Source organism: Salvelinus alpinus, chromosome 9 (assembly GCF_045679555.1).
Source record: "Salvelinus alpinus chromosome 9, SLU_Salpinus.1, whole genome shotgun sequence".
In the NCBI taxonomy this organism is placed as follows: Eukaryota; Metazoa; Chordata; class Actinopteri; order Salmoniformes; family Salmonidae; genus Salvelinus; species Salvelinus alpinus.
Window position 1 is genome coordinate 28,093,804 of NC_092094.1, and position 17,398 is coordinate 28,111,201.

At 42.0% G+C, this 17,398-nt stretch overlaps 2 protein-coding genes across 4 annotated transcripts in view; one reads left to right on the top strand and one right to left on the bottom strand.

Moving 5' to 3' along the window:
• Positions 1–1,608: 1,608 nt before the first annotated feature.
• LOC139584578 (F-box/LRR-repeat protein 14-like) lies at positions 1,609–4,412 on the top strand. Its single transcript, XM_071416599.1, has one exon. The coding sequence runs from the start codon at positions 2,118–2,120 to the stop codon at positions 3,327–3,329; it is 1,212 nt and encodes a 403-aa protein (XP_071272700.1). The 5' UTR covers positions 1,609–2,117; the 3' UTR covers positions 3,330–4,412.
• Positions 4,413–4,855: 443 nt separating this feature from the next.
• Positions 4,856–17,398, bottom strand: part of LOC139584577 (ELKS/Rab6-interacting/CAST family member 1-like) — a 38,358-nt gene continuing 25,815 nt past the window's right edge. For 2 of the 3 annotated variants that reach the window (XM_071416597.1, XM_071416598.1), the window contains exons 16-20: positions 16,928–17,088; positions 16,612–16,759; positions 16,161–16,256; positions 15,063–15,248; positions 4,856–7,436 (exon numbers count right to left, since the gene is read on the bottom strand). In XM_071416597.1, the coding sequence (XP_071272698.1) occupies positions 7,299–7,436; positions 15,063–15,248; positions 16,161–16,256; positions 16,612–16,759; positions 16,928–17,088 (729 nt within the window). In that variant the 3' untranslated portion in view covers positions 4,856–7,298. Of the gene's footprint in view, positions 7,437–15,062; positions 15,249–15,785; positions 15,864–16,160; positions 16,257–16,611; positions 16,760–16,927; positions 17,089–17,398 lie in introns of those variants that run through there. The other variant, XR_011676786.1, reaches the window with a different exon arrangement.

A 17,398-nucleotide genomic window follows, 5' to 3' on the forward strand; every position in this document is an offset into this window, starting at 1 on the left:
CAACCTCTCTTTTCGCCTACTAAATTCTCAGAATGCATTGCCAGAGAAGATACAATGTTCCTCCCGTCGGACCCTTGCCTGCAATTTATTGTGAGAAGGAAAGGTGAAGAAAAAGGTCAGGAGAAATTGAGAATAAACAATTAAGAAATAGCCCATGTCTCTCATTATCAGGTAACTGCCAAAATAAAGGAAACACCAACATAAAGGTTCTTAATAGAGCTTTGGGCCACCATGAGCCAGATTAGCTTCAATGTACCTTGGCATAGATCAGGGATGGGCAACTTCGATGGGGGTTGAGGCCACAAAAACATCTACGTTTTAGAGTTAATTTCGTGCAATTCTATTCATTTTGCCAAGTGATGTAGAGACAATGTTGCAGTTTTAAAGCAAGTTTGCTGCAATTCTACAAAAAAAATGTAATGGGGGGGGGGCCTTCAAATAAATTGCCCATCCCTGGCATTAATAAAACATTGATTGATTATTAGCGTCAATTTATGCAGTAATCTTAATGCTACAGTTTGACATAATAGGATCTCATATCAATCGGGTTTTACATTTTTTTATTTCACCTTTATTTAACTAGGCAAGTCAGTTAAGAACAAATTCTTATTTACAATGCTCTCCTACCTAAAGGAAAAAAAGGCATCCTGCGGGGATGGGGGCTGGGATTAAAAATAAATTAAATAAAAATATAGGACAAAACACACATCACACAAGATTCACATTTACATAGATTCATGAAAATTGCATAACATTTTCCCAAGGACCACTCATGTAGTCACTTTCCCCCACAAGAAAATGTTCCTTGATGATTGATTACATTACAATATATTCTTACTCTTCTTCTGGACCATATGCTAAACCATCACCCCTACTCCTTAGATGGAGTGTTTACCAGAGATTGACCACTGGTGTGAACTGACCATTGGGATAAAGGGAGTATTTGGTTTCCAGTGGCCCTTGAAGAGCATTCATGCTATCAGGAGTTTGTGTTTGGTTACACAGGCCCTACTTCCTACTGACAGACACTGAAGGTGACTTGAAAGAGGTTTGAAGTAAATGTCCTGGCTGTTGTAGGCCTGTATACACTTTATTCAAATAGAGGTTGTGAAAATCGATCAAGGAGTGAGAACGAATATCCCACATCCCAAAAGTGAACATTGGGATGCTGTACAATATTGCATAAAAACTAGCCTTTGTCTTTATTGATGAAGCAACCAGGTTGTCCCTGGTCCAGGTCACATTTATCACCATGGTTCATTCCTGCCCATTCGTGAGTATGGGCACTCACTTTAAAACTCATGAAATTATGTATTTATATAACAAACTACTTATTTAAAAGAATGTGGTTCATGTAGAGAAACACAAGTCGTTTTCAGGGGACAGCTACCTTGTAACTAATTGGGCGAAACCAAAAATAAAGAGGGGGGTTCACAAAAATCCTTTAGAATTTCCGAGAAAAGTGATTATGTGTAACATGTCAAACTTTTTAATATTTATGTTTTTATTTTGGACCTATAACATTTATTACGTTTTCTCGTATTAATGTCAATCGTTTATGTGTATTGTTTTTGTCCCCCCAAAAGAAAGGAAGTGCTGCTGACTGTTTCTGCGTAGCAAGCTAGTTTGAAATGGTTGGTCAGACAAAGGCAGCACAGGAAGAATCCCACAACAGAACCGAAATGCTAATAGAAACGTTGCATTTTAATCGATGACACAGAAGAAACAGATACTGCGGTTTTCATAAATAGATTTCTACTTTTTGTTTTGAAAATGAACGACCGACTGGACCCGTTTGAAGAACGACAGCGGTCATCTGACTTGAAATTGGGTAGAGTCGCCTGACCGTCACTGTTTTCCGCCTTTTAGTACGCTAACTAACGTTAGCTATCCTAAGTTTTTGTAGGACGTAGCTAGCTATCTCATTTGATTAGAATAATATCATTATAACACAACCTCCACACTTCTTGTTGGATATGCATTATGAAGAGATGGCTGGACTTTGAACAGGTTATTTTCCTGAGTAACATTACCTAATTTAGCTAGCTAACAGTTAGCTAGCCTACTCGAATAAGCGGATACCTGGTTAGTTTTATCAAACCTCTCCCTTTCCAAACATGTTTGAAATGGAAACACACATATCTGGCCTCTTCCCGGAAATTTTAGCTATAATTTTCAGTTACTTGGACGTAAGGGACAAAGGTAGGGTTGCCCAAGTGTGTGCGGCCTGGAGGGACGCTTCGTATCACAAGTCTGTGTGGAGGGGGGTGGAAGCGAAGTTGCATCTGCGGAGGGCCAACCCGTCCCTGTTCCCCAGCCTCCATACCCGAGGCATTAGGAAGGTCCAGATCCTAAGCTTGCGGCGAAGCCTAAGCTATGTAATCCAGGGGCTGCCAAACATCGAAAGCCTTAACCTATGTGGCTGTTTTAACCTCACGGACAACGGCCTCGGACATGCGTTTGTTCAAGACATCCCGTCATTGCGAATCCTCAACCTCAGCCTTTGCAAACCAATCACAGACTCAAGCCTGGGCAGGATTGCCCAGTATCTCAAAAACCTGGAGGTGCTGGAACTTGGAGGCCTCAGTAACATCACCAACACAGGCCTTCTTCTCATCGCCTGGGGCTTGCACAAACTCAAGAGCCTTAACTTGCGGAGCTGCAGGCATGTGTCAGACGTCGGCATCGGTCACCTAGCTGGGATGACCCGAAGTGCTGCCGAAGGCTGCCTTTCCCTGGAGCAGATGACACTACAGGACTGCCAGAAACTGACAGACCTGTCCCTCAAACACGTCTCCAAGGGACTAGCCAAGCTCAAGGTGCTCAACCTCAGCTTCTGCGGAGGCATATCGGATGCAGGTATGATCCATCTGTCGAACATGACTCACCTGTCAAGCCTCAACCTGCGGTCCTGTGACAATATCAGTGACATGGGCATCATGCACCTGGCCATGGGGTCTCTGCAGCTCTCTGGCCTGGACGTTTCCTTCTGCGACAAGATAGGTGACCAGAGCCTGGCCTACATCGCCCAGGGGCTGTACCAGCTCAAGTCTCTGTCCCTGTGCTCCTGCCACATCAGTGACGACGGGATCAACCGGATGGTGCGCCAGATGCACGAGCTCAAGACCCTGAACATCGGGCAGTGTGTACGCATCACTGACAAGGGGCTGGAGCTGATTGCTGACCACCTGACGCAGCTCACTGGTATCGACCTGTATGGGTGTACCAAAATCACCAAGCGGGGCCTGGAGAGGATAACGCAGCTCCCGTGCCTTAAAGTTTTAAACCTGGGACTCTGGCAGATGACGGAGAGTGAGAAAGTTAGGTGAAAGCCAAACTGGGATGAACTGCCAAGTGGGGTTTTCACTGTGGAAGGTGTAATATTTTTCATCCACAGAGATTACCTGAGCGGAACAGCTCGTAGACTATTACATTATCTTTAATAGCTACAATACTGTGGCTTAATTTTAGCAGAAGGAAACACTTTTTAAACATTCACTGTCACTGCAATATTCCACCCCTTATTTTGGTACAATTGCTTTCTCTCTTATTTCAGTGTTAACTATCCTGTCCCTGTATCACATCTATAAGGTTTTGACTAGCTACCTCATCCATTCAAGAAACTGTACTGTCTGGGACACAACCCCACTACACAGCATCTTTCCATGCAAAACAAACTCATTTTTAAACTTTCCCTTTAACTGTTTACCAGTATTGATGATAGACATGACTCATGCAAAACATCTGTTTAAACACAGTCCTTAACACTGCACAAAGGCGTTAACGCCTTGGATTGAAGGTGTGAGCAGGGGATTTCTTGAGCTGAAGTATTTTGCTTATGCTAATGAAAGTATTTTTTTATGAATGGCTGTAGTCCAGAACATTGTACTTCAAATTGAAGTGTTTTGTTTTTTAATTGGTAGTTCCCATTCCTGAGGAGTTACACTGTATCAAACATTGTAATATGCCTTACTCCAGCTTGTCAATATGAACAGTGTGGATATGACAGGGGTAAACTGCCTTTTCCTCCTGGGGACTTTAGAATGGAGAGTGGAAGTAGACTTTGGGCTCAATTCAATCTGTATCGCGGAAGTTGTTACAGCATGATTGAAATTTAAAGGCACTATTCCCACGTTAGCGGAGACTGCATTCACGGTAAACGCTGCAAATGTCGGCTCAATCGGAAATAACCTTTAAATCTTTGAGCAATCTAATGCTTCAGCGATAGATTGAATAAAGCCCTTTATCTTGTCCTTGGTTATCAAGAATATGTATTTCTGTATGCAACATATCAATAACCTACATATTTTCCCCTGTAAAGCCTCCAAGGAAAGATATTGGAGTGTTAAGGCTAATTTAAAATGTTTATATTCATACGATAGTGATATTTATTAATAAAAACGCACAATGTTTTTTGGAGGGAAATTCCTTCATTTGAGTTCTGTCATCCAGTAAGGGTTTTACCTATTGTAAAAACGGCAGAAGGTGCAGGGTGTTGAACATTATTGCTCTATTATATGCCTGGTCCAGAAACAACAATTATGACCAGATTGACTATAGGTTTGAGGTTGCACAACCAGTTTGACAAAATCGGGCCCTTCGTTTCTATCCCCGACACATATGTAAGTAAAATGGTGGATTACCACCTACCATGGCGTTAGGAGTTGTCACTGCTTACACACCTATCCAGAAGTTGAGAGAGCTTGTCAGTCACATTTGACCTCATTTTACTGGATTAACAGCAGGACGGTCTGAGAGAATGAAAACCATTCTTAGCAATTGAGGCAGATATTACACTTAATTCTGCTGATAAATATGCACATGGTGCTCCTGTAAACAAATCCCCAGACCCAAAGAGTGATAGGATATGTTTATTTACATACATATGCAAATACTCGTCGTTTTACTTTTTTCATCAACACAGAAGGCAGTACATTTCCTTTAAACGCAAAAAAAAGTGAACCATGACTTTGGTAGTAGTAGCCCCTTTAACAGCAAGCACTGTTCCTAAATGAAAAATGTAAAACATGAAGTTATCACAGAATGGTGAGTCCACAGACATTAAGGCAAAGGCAGAGATACACAGGCTAGGGCCCTGTTCCTCCTTCCTAGATTCAAACTATTCTAACAACCTGGATAGGTGAAAGCTGACGAGTGGAACCCTTTGGTTTGACCTCATGATTTTGTCAGGTCAGTCATTACTTCTGGGATTGCCAGGATGTGATTCAAAATTAGTCTCATCATAGGGCCTATGGACAAGAGGCAGGATAAAAGAACCTGAACAGTAACCTAGTCTCCAACTCTGGTCCTGGAGAGCAAGCTGATCTGTAGGTTTTTATTATTGTTCAACCATTGACTGATTGGCATAGGAACGCACTGGATAGAGCAGTTATAAAATGCCAGACTGGCAGAGAGTGATGTCTGTTCTATACAGTACAACTCTCACTAATCAGGCCACAGGACAAACATGTTTGGAGACCACTCTGTCCTAAAGGGTCAGACTACTATGTGAGAACATAAGAGGAACACAGTCTAGGGAGCGTCATTCCCACAAACACCCATTCACATCTCAGACAGATGAAAAAACAAAACACTGGAACCTAAGGGTAAAAGGTTTACATATGTGGCAAGTGTGTGTACATAAAAAATGAACAATTTAGAAATAAATGCAAGAAAAGTACTCTCCCTCTACACAGTCACGGTTTGAAAATGTTTGTAGTTAATTTGACACAAAATGTTTTTGACATTTCTCCAGTTTTAGCTGAGGACACGATCCACAACTTTGTTCAGAGGGACTTGCTCCTCACGATTCTGTGCAAACATTTCAATGCATATATCCATATGGTCAACATCATACTTTGTGTATATATATTTATAGAACATGACTTTTCGCAACTTATGGCAGTACTGTCAAATACATCTTGTCTGCAGACAAATTGAGACACACGGGACTGCACTGCTTTTAGCTTTTCACTTGTATATATATATATATATTTTTTAAAACAGAATTCACAACATCTTCCACTGGGTTACCTTTATATAGTCACTGTACGTATTTGATGAGTTATTTACAAACTGATTTTTAAAAGTTCAAACCCACTGAGAAGTGACCGTCGTGTCTTTTTAACCAGGATTCCCTATAATGTCATTACATTAAGAACCATAGCTAGCTCTGAAGCGTTGGACAGATGCAGTGAACGGGCAACATTTGCATCTAAGGGAATGTAATTAAATAAAAAAAATGAAACAATTATAGTTTAAAAAAAAGTCATATCTATAGAAACTTTGGATGAGATCATGTGACCGGTGGATTAGATCTTTATTGATGTCTTATGCCATGCTGTAGCACCAATAGAACTGAGGAATAAAAAAAGGTCCCTCATTTAGGTCCAGTACTGATCCCTGTGCACGCTCAAAGGCCACTCTATGGTAGCATCCCAAATGACACCCTATTCTGTTTAGTGCACTAATTTTGACAAAATAAGTATACAATGTGGGGAATTGGGTATCATTTGGGATGCTGACTATGACTGAAAATAAACTAACATTGCATACCTCATATAGAAGGGAGTGCTGTGTGCAAAACCATTAAAATCAACTGCTCTCTCTCCCTAACTCGAGAAGCTAGTGTACCTCAAAGTTTCACATAAATTAGACATTGATGTCAATGGGAAATGTGTGTGGAAATTCAAGTTAGGATTCTTCCCTCTGTCTTAAGAGCCGTTCACAGAACACGCAGTAAGTGCCATAGCTAAAGCCTTACATTTAGTCAGCAAAACTCAGCTAGGGGTTCTCTCAATAGATCTAGGTGGGGAGTTGAGGGAAAAGGTTTGTTGTCTAGTAATTCACATAGGAGATTCTGAAGGCCAATCAAAGGAAATAGACTAGCAAAAGAAATGTGGTTTAAATCACTGGTTCCTAAATATATTTATGCCACGACACACTGGTTTAGATTCAAAGAGAAAACAATGGTTGTGTCAGTAGGGATGAATCCAGAGAAAACATTTTGAAAGTGCTACCTGTGTTTTCTCTTTCAAAACGTTTTGTTATGACGTGCCCTACTGAACACAACCCATGACTGGCAGGCCGCTACATCCCTCCACCATTAGGCCACTTTGTGGCTGTTCTTCATCATCATGTCCTCAGGCTGGTCAATATCCCCAGGAATGAGAATTGGGCATGTGGGGGTGCAGTACGATCGCCCAGTCTTCCCTCTGCCCTGATCATGTGTGAATAGATGGGAGGAAGGTTGCCTGAAGCTCATGCAGGGTCATGAGGTGGTCTGTAAAGGTGAGCGGTCAGCAGGACTCCTCCAGCGCATTGACCACCTGCTCCAGGATGTCAGGGCAGTAGTCAGCGATCTGCTGCAGCACTGAATTGGCATACTCCTGCAGCTCCCCACTCTCCTTTTCACACAACTCCAACTCCAGTTCCAACTAAGGAAGAGAGAGATAATGAGTTAGCATACTTCTCCAACCCCACCCCCATTTGTTCTTGAGGCAAATCAAAACTTTAGACACCACAGAGTGCAGAAAGATAGAGGGAAAGAAAGACAGAGGGAACAAGATAGAACACTAGAGGAAGGGATAGTCCAAGTCGGTATTAAAAAGAACATTGCACCCTCTCCCGCCTGTGGGGAAAACAACCAGTGGTCATCTTGGTTAGCCCATAGATACACAGCAAGGTAAGGCTTAACGTGATCACACCCCCGAGTAGGTTACAGCCGTAGGGTACTCCCGTTATTCCTATGATAAATGGCATACTTTACTCATATCCCGACAACGGCTGTATTCTTTTTTTATTTATGATTTTATAAATATTTTGGATATGCTTGTTTGGTCATTTGTAACATACAGTACCTGTCAAAAGTTAACACATCCAAGGGTCTCTCTTTATTTTTACTATTTTCTACATTGTAGAATAATAGTGAAGACATCAAAACTATGAAATAACACATAGAATCATGTAGTAACCAAAAAATGTGTTAGACAAAATCAAAATATATTTTATATTTGAGACTCTTCAAAATAGCCACCCTTTGTCTTAATGACAGCTTTGCACACTCTTGAAAAACCCTTGAATGAGTAGGTGTCCAAACTTGACTGGTACTGCACTTTTGTCGCCTTAAATCAACAAACTACATTATACCTAAAAACACTTTCATTCTAAATGTAAAAATGTTAGCATGAACAGATAGACTGTGGCATGGAATGTACGTCACGATTCTCAGCCAAAGGGACGATTCCAACAGACTAACTAGCAAGTTAAATAAAAGTAAGTCAGAGAAAAAGGACCACCAAATTAAGTTTCATCAACTGCCCAAGGAGAAGGACCAGGTTAGACGAACCTCACAGTTTCAGGCTATTACGTCGCAATGAAAATGGAAAGCTATGGGATCTGGTTACTCAATACATTTTTGTTTATATCTAACTAGCTATGTATATTGCATAAAGCTTGCTAGTTAGCTTGTAGTAAGGACAAGTGCTCTATCCATCCAAATAAAAGCTAGAATATCCTTCTGCATTTGGATATTTATGCAAAACTGGAGATTCCACCAAGTAGTTGTGATTCGCCGTAGGCTACTTGGGGCCATTTGGTAGGGTTGTCTCCCCAGCTGGTCTCTGGCAAGTTGAAAGGACATATAGACAAGCCAGCAAGAAGCAACTTTTCTAAATACCTAGACCGTTCAAGGGCAGGTAAAGACCGGAACTATCTAAGATAATAATTAGCTATTGTGACAGCCAAGTAAGTCAATTACAAAAACTACACTGAGTAAAAATATAAATGCACCATGTAAAGTGTTGGTCCCATGTTTCAAGAGCTGAAATAAAAGAGACATTTTCCATACGCACATAAAGCTTATTTCTCTCAAATTTTGTACACAAATTTGTTTATATCCGTTATTGAGCATTTCTACTTTGTCAAGATAATCCATCAACCTGACGGGTGGCATTTCAAGAAGCTGATTAAACAGCATGATCATTACACAGGTGTACCTTGTGTTGGGGACAATAAAAGGCCACTAAAACATGCAGTTGTGTCACAACACAATGCCACAGATGTCTCAAGTTTTGAGGGAGCATACAATTGGCATGCTGACTGCAGGAATGTCCACCAGAGCCGTTGCCAGATAATTTAATGTTAATTTCTCTACCATAATCCGCCTCCAATGTTGTTTTAGAGAATTTGGCAGTTCGTCCAACCAGCCTCACAACTGCAGACCACATATACAGCGGGGAGAACAAGTATTTGATAACCTGCAAAATCGTCAGGGTTTCCTACTTACAAAGCATGTAGAGGTCTGTAATTTTTTATCATAGGTACACTTCAACTGTGAGAGACGGAATCTAAAACAAAAATCCTGAAAATCACATTGTATGATTTTTAAGTAATTAATTTGCATTTTATGATAACAATTACAGACCTCTACATGCTTTGTAAGTAGGAAAACCTGCAAAATCGGCAGTGTATCAAATACTTGTTCTCCCCACTGTATGTTAACGTGTGGGCGAGCGGTTTTCTGATGTCAACTTCGTGAACAGAATGCACCATGTGGCGGTGAGCTTATGGTATGGGCAGGCATAAGCTACGAACAATGAACACAATTGCATTTTATCTATGGCAATTTGAATGCACAGAAATACCATCACAAGGTCCTGGGGCCCATTGTCTTGCCATTCATCCGCCAACATATGTCGCAAGGATCTGTACACAATTCCTCGAAGCTGAAAATGTCCCAGTCCTTCCACGGCCTGCAAACTCACCAGACATGTCACCCATTGAGCATGTTTGGGATGCTCTGGATCGACGTGTACGACAGCATGTTCCAGTTCCCGCCAATATCCAGCAACTTTGCACAGCCATTGAAGAGGAGTGGGACAACATTCCACAGGCCACAATCAACAGCCTGATCAACTCTATGCCAAGGAGATGTGTCACACTGCATGAGGCAAATGGTGGTCACACCAGATACTGACAGGATTTCTGCTCCACGCCCCTACCTTTCTTAACGTATCTTTGACCAACAGTTGAATATCTGTATTCCCAGTCACGTGAAATTCATAGATTAGGGCCTCATGATTTTATTTAAATTGACTGATTTCCTTATATGAACTGTAACTCAGTAAAATCTTTGAATTTGTTGCATGTTGCGTGTATATTTTTGTTCAGTATACATTTAAGAAAAGTACATAAAGATTACTTTACAACATTGCCTGCTCCCAAGCATTATTACTACTTAGAAAAACGTCCTATTGTAGGGCTTCCCTCATGCCCCCTTTTCATGATGGCACTAACATTAGCCATGTGAGTGCTAGCTAGATACCAACCAGAACATTAAGCTAGTCACGACCAACAAACAGACTATAATGTTACTAGTGAGTGGAGTTGCGAACAGAATATTCTACCACGAGTCAAATGCCTTACCTGTGATTAACTGTTTTACACACACATAGCTAGTGCCTTCAGAAAGTATTCATACCCACCGACTTATTCCACTTGTGTTAGTCTGAATTCAAAATAGAATAAATATGTTTTTTTCTCTCACCCATCTACACACAATACCCCACCCACACATAGTGAGTTAAAAAAAAAAATATATATATATTTAATACAGAAATATTCCATCAGTATTCACACCCTTTGCTATGACAGTCAAACATTTTGCTCAGGTCCATTCCTTTTCCTTTGATCATCCTTGAGCTGTCACTTCAATTTGATTAGAGTCCACCTATGGCCAAATCAATTATTTGGACATGATTTAGAAAGAAACACACCTGTCTATTTAAGATGCCACAGTTGACAGTGCGTGTCAGAGCAGAAACTATACCATGATGTCCAAGAAACTGTCCTTAGATCTCCAAGATAAAATTGTGATGAGGCATATATCTTGGGAAGGGTATAAATCTATTTTTAGAGTGTTGAATGTTTCCACCAAACTGAGCAACCTGGCAAGAAGGACCTTGGTTAGGGAGGTGACCAATAACCCAATGACCACTGACAGAACTTCAGAGTTCCTTGGCTGAGATGGGAGAACCTGCCAGAAGGACAACAGTCTACAGCACTTCACCAATCTGGGCTTTATGGGACAGTGGCCAGGCGGAAGCCACTCCTGATAAAAAAGGCACATGACAGCACGCCTGGAGTTTGCAAAAAGGCATGTGAAAGACAGATCATAAGGCAAAATATTCTGTGGTCTGATGAAACAAAATTGTAACTCTTTGGCCTGAATCCAAAGCGCTGTCTGGAGAAAACCAGGCCCAGCTCATCACCCGTCTAACACCATCCCTACCGTGAAGCATGGTGGTAGCAGCATCATGCTGTGTGGATACTTTACAGCGGCAGGGACTGGGAGACTGGTAAGGGAACAATTAATGGAGCCAAATACAGGCCAATCCATGATGAGAACCTGCTTCTGAGTGCAAATGACAGACTGGGGCGAAGATTTACGTTCCAACCAGACAAATCACCCCAAGCATACAGCCAAAGCAAGACTGGAATGTCTTCAAAACAAGAATGTGAAAGTCCTTGAGTGGCCCAGCCAAAGCCCAGCCTTGAATCCCATTGAAAATCTGTGGAAGGACTTTAGGATTGCTGACCACTCCCCATTCAGTGCATTCGGAAAGTATTCAGACCCCTTGACTTTTTCCACATTTTGTTACGTTACAACCTTATTCTAAAATTGATCAAATTGACTACTCTCCCAGTCCCTGTCGCTGAAAAACATCTCCACAGCATGATGCTACCACCACGCTTCACCGTAGGGATGGTGCCAGGCTTCCTCCAGACGGGATGCTTGGCATTCAAGCCAGAGAATCTTGTTTCTCATGGTCTGAGAGTCCTTAAGTGCCTTTTGACCAACTCCAAGCGGGCCGTCATGTCCCTTTTACTGAGGAGTGGCTTCCGTCTGGCCACTCTACCATAAAGGCCTGATTGGTGGAGTGCTGCAGAGTTTGTTGTCCTTCAGGAAGGTTCTTCCATCTCCACAGAAGAACTCTGGAGCTCTGTCAGAGTGACCATTGGGTTCTTGGTCACCTCCCTGACCAAGGCCCTTCTCCCCCGATTGCTCAGTTTAGCCTGGCGGCCAGCTCTAGGAAGAGTCTTGGTGGTTCGTAACTTCTTCCATTTAAGAATGATGGGGGTCACCGTGTTCCTGGGGACCTTCAATGCTGCAGAAATGTTTTGGTACCCCTTCCCTAGATCTGTGCCTTGACACAATCCTGTCTTGGAGCTCTACGGACAATTTCTTCGACCTCATGGCTTGGTTTTTGCTCTGACATGCACTGTCAACTGTGAGACCTTATATAGACAGGCGTGTGAATTCCAAATCATTTTAATTTTTAAATCAATTTAATTTACCACAGGTGGATTCCAATCAAGTTGTAGAAACATCAAGGATGATCAATGGAAACAGGATGTCCCTGAGGTCAATTTTGAGTCTCATAGCAAAGGGTCTGAATACATTTGTAAATAAGGTGTTTGTTTTTTGTTAATACATTTGCAGAAATTTCTAAAAACCTGTTTTCGCTTTGTCATTATGGGATATTGTGTTTAGATTGCTGAGGATTTTGATTTATTTAATCAATTTAAGAATAAGGCTGTAACGTAACAAAATGTGGAAAGTCAAAGGGTCTGAATACTTTCCGAAAGCACTGTATAACTTAACCTCACTGGTGTAGGGGGCAGTATTTTCACGTCCGGATGAAAAGCGTGCCAAGAGTAAACTGCCTGCTACTCAGGCCCAGAGGCTAGGATATGCATATTATTAGTGGATTTGGATAGAAAACACTCTGAAGTTTCTAAAACTGTTTGAATGATGTCTGTGAGTATAACAGAACTCATATGGCAGGCGAAAACCTGACAAAAATCCAACCAGGAAATGGGAAATCTGAGGTTTATAGTTTTTCAAGTGATTGCCTATCCAATATACTGTGTCTATGGGGTCAGATCACTTCCTAAGGCTTCCACTAGATGTCAACAGTCTTTATAACGTTGTTTCAGGCTTCTACTATGAAAGGGGAGCAAATAAGAGCTGTTTGAACCAGTGGTCAGGCTGAAAGCCTTTAGTTTAGTCACGCGCACGGCCGTGAGCACGAGCTCCGTTCCCTTTCATTTCTAAAGACAAAGGAATTGTCCGGTTGGAATATTATTGAAGATTTATGATAAAAACATCCTAAAGATTGATTCTATACATTGTTTGACATGTTTCTACAAACTGTAATGGAACTTTTTTGACTTTGTCTGGACTTAGTGCCTGCATCTTGTGCATTTGGATTACTGGACTAAACGCGCAAACAAAAAGGAGGTATTTGGACATAAAGATGAACTTTATCCAACAAAACAAACATTTGTTGTCTAACATGGAGACCTGGGAGTACCATCAGATGAAGATCATCAAAGGTAAGTGATTAATTTTAAAGCTATTTCTGACTTTTGTGACACCTCTCTTGGTTGGAAAATGGCTGTATGGTTTTCTGTGGCTAGGCGCTGACCTAACATAATCGCATGGTGTGCTTTTGCCGTAAAGCCTTTTTGAAATCTGACACAGCGGTTGCATTAAGGAGAAGTTTCTTTAATCGTATGTTAAACACTTGTATCTTTGATCAATGTTTATGATGAGTATTTCTGTCATTTGATGTGGCTCTCTGCACTTTCACCGAATGTTTGTTTGAGACAATGCATTTCTGAACATAACGCGCCAATTTCAAATGAGGTTTTTGGACATAAAGATGAACTTTATCGAACAAAACACACATTTATTGTCTAACATGGAGTCCTGGGAGTGCCATTTGATGAAGATCAAAGGTTAGTGATTAATTTAATCGCTATTTCTGACTTTTGTGAGCCCTCTCCTTGGCTGGAAAATGGCTGTATGGTTTTCTGTGACTAGGCGCTGACCTAACATAATCGCATGGTGTGCTTTCGCAGTAAAGCCTTTTTGAAATCGGACCCTGTGGTTGGATTTACAAGAAGTTTATCTTTAAAATGGTGTATAATATTTGTATGTTTGAGGAATTTTAATTATGGGATTTCTGTTGTTTTGAATTTGGCGCCCTGCAATTTCACTGGCTGTTGTCGAGGTGGGACGCTAGCGAGGTGGGACACTCTCTGGTGGGACACCATAGAGGTTAACAGAGCTTGAGGAAATCTGCAAGAAAAATCCCCAAATCTATATGTGCCAAGCTGATACAGACATACCCAAGACAACTCAAAGCTGTGCCAAAGGTGCTTCTACAAAGTATTGACTCAGGGGTGTGAATACTTATGTAAATGAGATATTTCTGTATTTCATTTCCCCAAAATTTGCTATCAAACATGTTTTCACTGTCATTATGGGGTATTGTGTGTAGATGGGTGAGAAAATAATATATTTAATAAATTTTTAATTCAGGCTGTAACAAAATGTGGATTAAGTCAAAGGGTATGAATACTTTCTGAAGGCACAATTTCCCACTCTTCCGCACCGAGTAGCCTGACGCTACAGGGCTCTTCTCAAAGGCTCCATTTCCCTACATGGGAGCATTGTGAACCATATGTTCGGAGATTTGACTACGTTACATGTACATTGAACAACACAGCAGCTTTTCGGCATGTTTTGGTATTTCTGTATGAAAAAGAAAAGGAGAGCCGCACACTCTAGGAGCTCAGATGCAATAATTGTATAACCTAATAACCAACGTTACGACAGACAAGCTGTCTTCATCATACCCTGATTGGACCAACTCACTGCACCAACGTAAAAGAGCCAACTTCATCATACCCTGATGAAGACAGCTTGTCTGTCAAATTGTTGGTTATTAGGTTATAAAATTATTGCATCTGAGCTCCTAGTGTGTGCGGCTCTCCTTTTCTTTTTCAAGTGTTCTTCTCCGCTAGCCAGCATCTCGCCGAAACAGGTGTGCGTTTCTTTCGCTTCCAGAATGGTATTTCTGTATAACAAAAAATCTACAACGAAGTTGGCTCTTTTACAATGACGGTCAATGAGAAAGAACGTTTGGTTTCCCCCAATTTGTGGGCGTGGTCGAGGGGAATTCCTTCTTATGACATTAAATACCGACTGTTACCTGCTCCAGAGTCAACTTGTGTAGCTCCTCCTCCCAGGCTGGTGGGTAGGCGTGGTGATAGTGGGCGGGCGGGGTCAGGTCACTGAGGATGCTGGGGTCTCGGTCGTGGCAGAGGTCAGTCAGGTGGTCGATGTAGAGCTTCAGCTTACTGCGATTTTCACTCAGGGACAGGAGAGGGGGGATCATCTAGAGGGGACAGTGGGAAGGGGGAGAGGGAGTGGAGAAAGAAATGACGGAACCAGTTGGATAAAGGAAGAGAGAGATAAGAAAAATGACATTTCGTTAGGTCCCAGTGTGTTTTCAGAGGCTTAACCATGCTAAACCAAAAGAATGGAGCATGCAGAAGGAACAAGAACAAGGCTGACAAAAGTGTGTCCTGCTGTGTGTGTGAGTGTAACTATTTGATTGACTCAGTTGTTCACAGACACAAGCTACAATATGTGGTTGGCAGACAAACACGGAATGTGTTGCCATAACTTGACAGAGCACCATTACCATGGTAACACATTAACAACAGTGATAACATTCCCACAGAAATTACAAATATGAGAACAGACAACATGTACCAAACACTGCATGGACCAAAGTAAAATGGTAAGAGGAGAAACGGATGACTAAACAAAATGGAGGAGCAGAACTAACACACTGAACGATGGAGTAAGGGCAAACATGCCAGGGAGGAGGTGAAGAATGGACAGATGACTGGCGTTCATTCATGCTCACCCTTCTGAACAAATTGGCAGAGAGAGAGAGGGGAGGAGGGCACAGGGTTGGCTATGCCCAGATACCCTCCTCATCATCCTATTGGACAGATGGTTTAGCCAATTGCAGCATTAGAAAAGAACACTTGGTTAGTGTGTGTGCACGAGACAGAACAAAGAGTGCGAGAGAGAACACTTAGGTTTAGGTGCTGAAGAAAGATTAAATTGTTTATATTAGGAGTGATGATTCAATTTCACTTTAGGGACAGAGAGACAGTTGACATATCTTCATATCGTGGAGAAAGAAAGTGTATTCTGGTTAAGCTGCACATGTGTTATCACAATAACACATTTTATCTAGATATATAGGATTCTGTTTGGTTGACTGGGTACTCACCTGATCTGGAGAAGGTTTGTGATTGGTCTGGTCGGGGGCGGTCTTCAGGTGGTCGTCCTCATAGTTGTCTGCCATTAGCTTCATACGGTTCTGAGTCTGGGAGAGCGAGAAAGAGCGAGGATGGAGGAGAAAGGGGGAAGAGAGGAGAATGTGGAAAGGATTTCAGGGAGAGAGACTTAACATTTTTTTTTTTACCAGCATACTCACGGTGCATTGAGCAGCCAGCTGTGCCGAGAGGAGTTTAAGGCTGCCTACTCTTGATTTTGACACTCGCTGCAAAGTTAAAAGCTATACCTATAAACTACCTAAGGTCTGTTTCGTCTCTCCCCATTTCAGGTAAAGGAGAGGAGATGAGTAGAGGAAGTGACTTAGCATTATTGAAATACATCTATAATGTCACAGTGGCATATGTGGCCAGACCCAGGTCACGTGACGAGGTAGTGTTCCCTACCTGCTGTTTGAGCTGTTGTACCAGACGGTCCTTCTCCCTCTTCAGCAGAGCCACCTCATCCTGCGTCTTCTTCTTCTTGGACGATGACAGCTCCAGCAGGGCGATGTTGGCATCCTTCTCACTGATGGCTGCCAGCAGCGCCTCCTGTCTGCACCGAGGAGGAATTACAGGGTGGCATTTCAGAATAATGAGTCATCTACACTGTGCAGGATATTCTATTACCTGGGAGTTTTACAACATTACCGGACTGTAACATGTTTGTTGACTTGGTAAAGTGGGGGGGGGGGGGGGTGGAAACAGTGTATGTTTGTCTTACTTCATCTCCAGCACCTCCTCCAGGTGTTTCCTGCGTTCAGCCCTCAGCGTGGTCAGATGGGCCTCCTTCTCACACAGGGACTGCTGGGTAGACGACAGCTTGGCCCTCATGGACTCCAGCTCCTGTTTCACCTTCTCCATCGCCCCCAGCAGCTCCTCAATCTGCACACACACACCATAGAATGAAGATTGTACAAACACACGAGTAGAGAAAGTGAAAATGTATGAGACGTGTTCATCATTCAAAGAAACTGTACAGACCAATTTTGATGAACTGTCAATCAAAGGCACTCTAAAGAGGGAGGGCCATCAGAGGTTATATGTTATTGAAAACATGGCTATATCCAGAAAGAACCCCTAACCCTTAGACACTAGCCCTCACACCCTAGCCAGTGGTGTAAAGTACTTAAGTAAAAAATACTTTAAAGTACTACTTAAGTAGTTTTTTGGGGTCTCTACTTTACTTTTTATA

What these genes read in the sequence shown, in the direction of transcription:
- LOC139584578 (XM_071416599.1), top strand. Translation starts at nt 2,118, where the DNA reads ATGTTTGAAATGGAAACACACATATCTGGCCTCTTCCCGGAAATTTTA.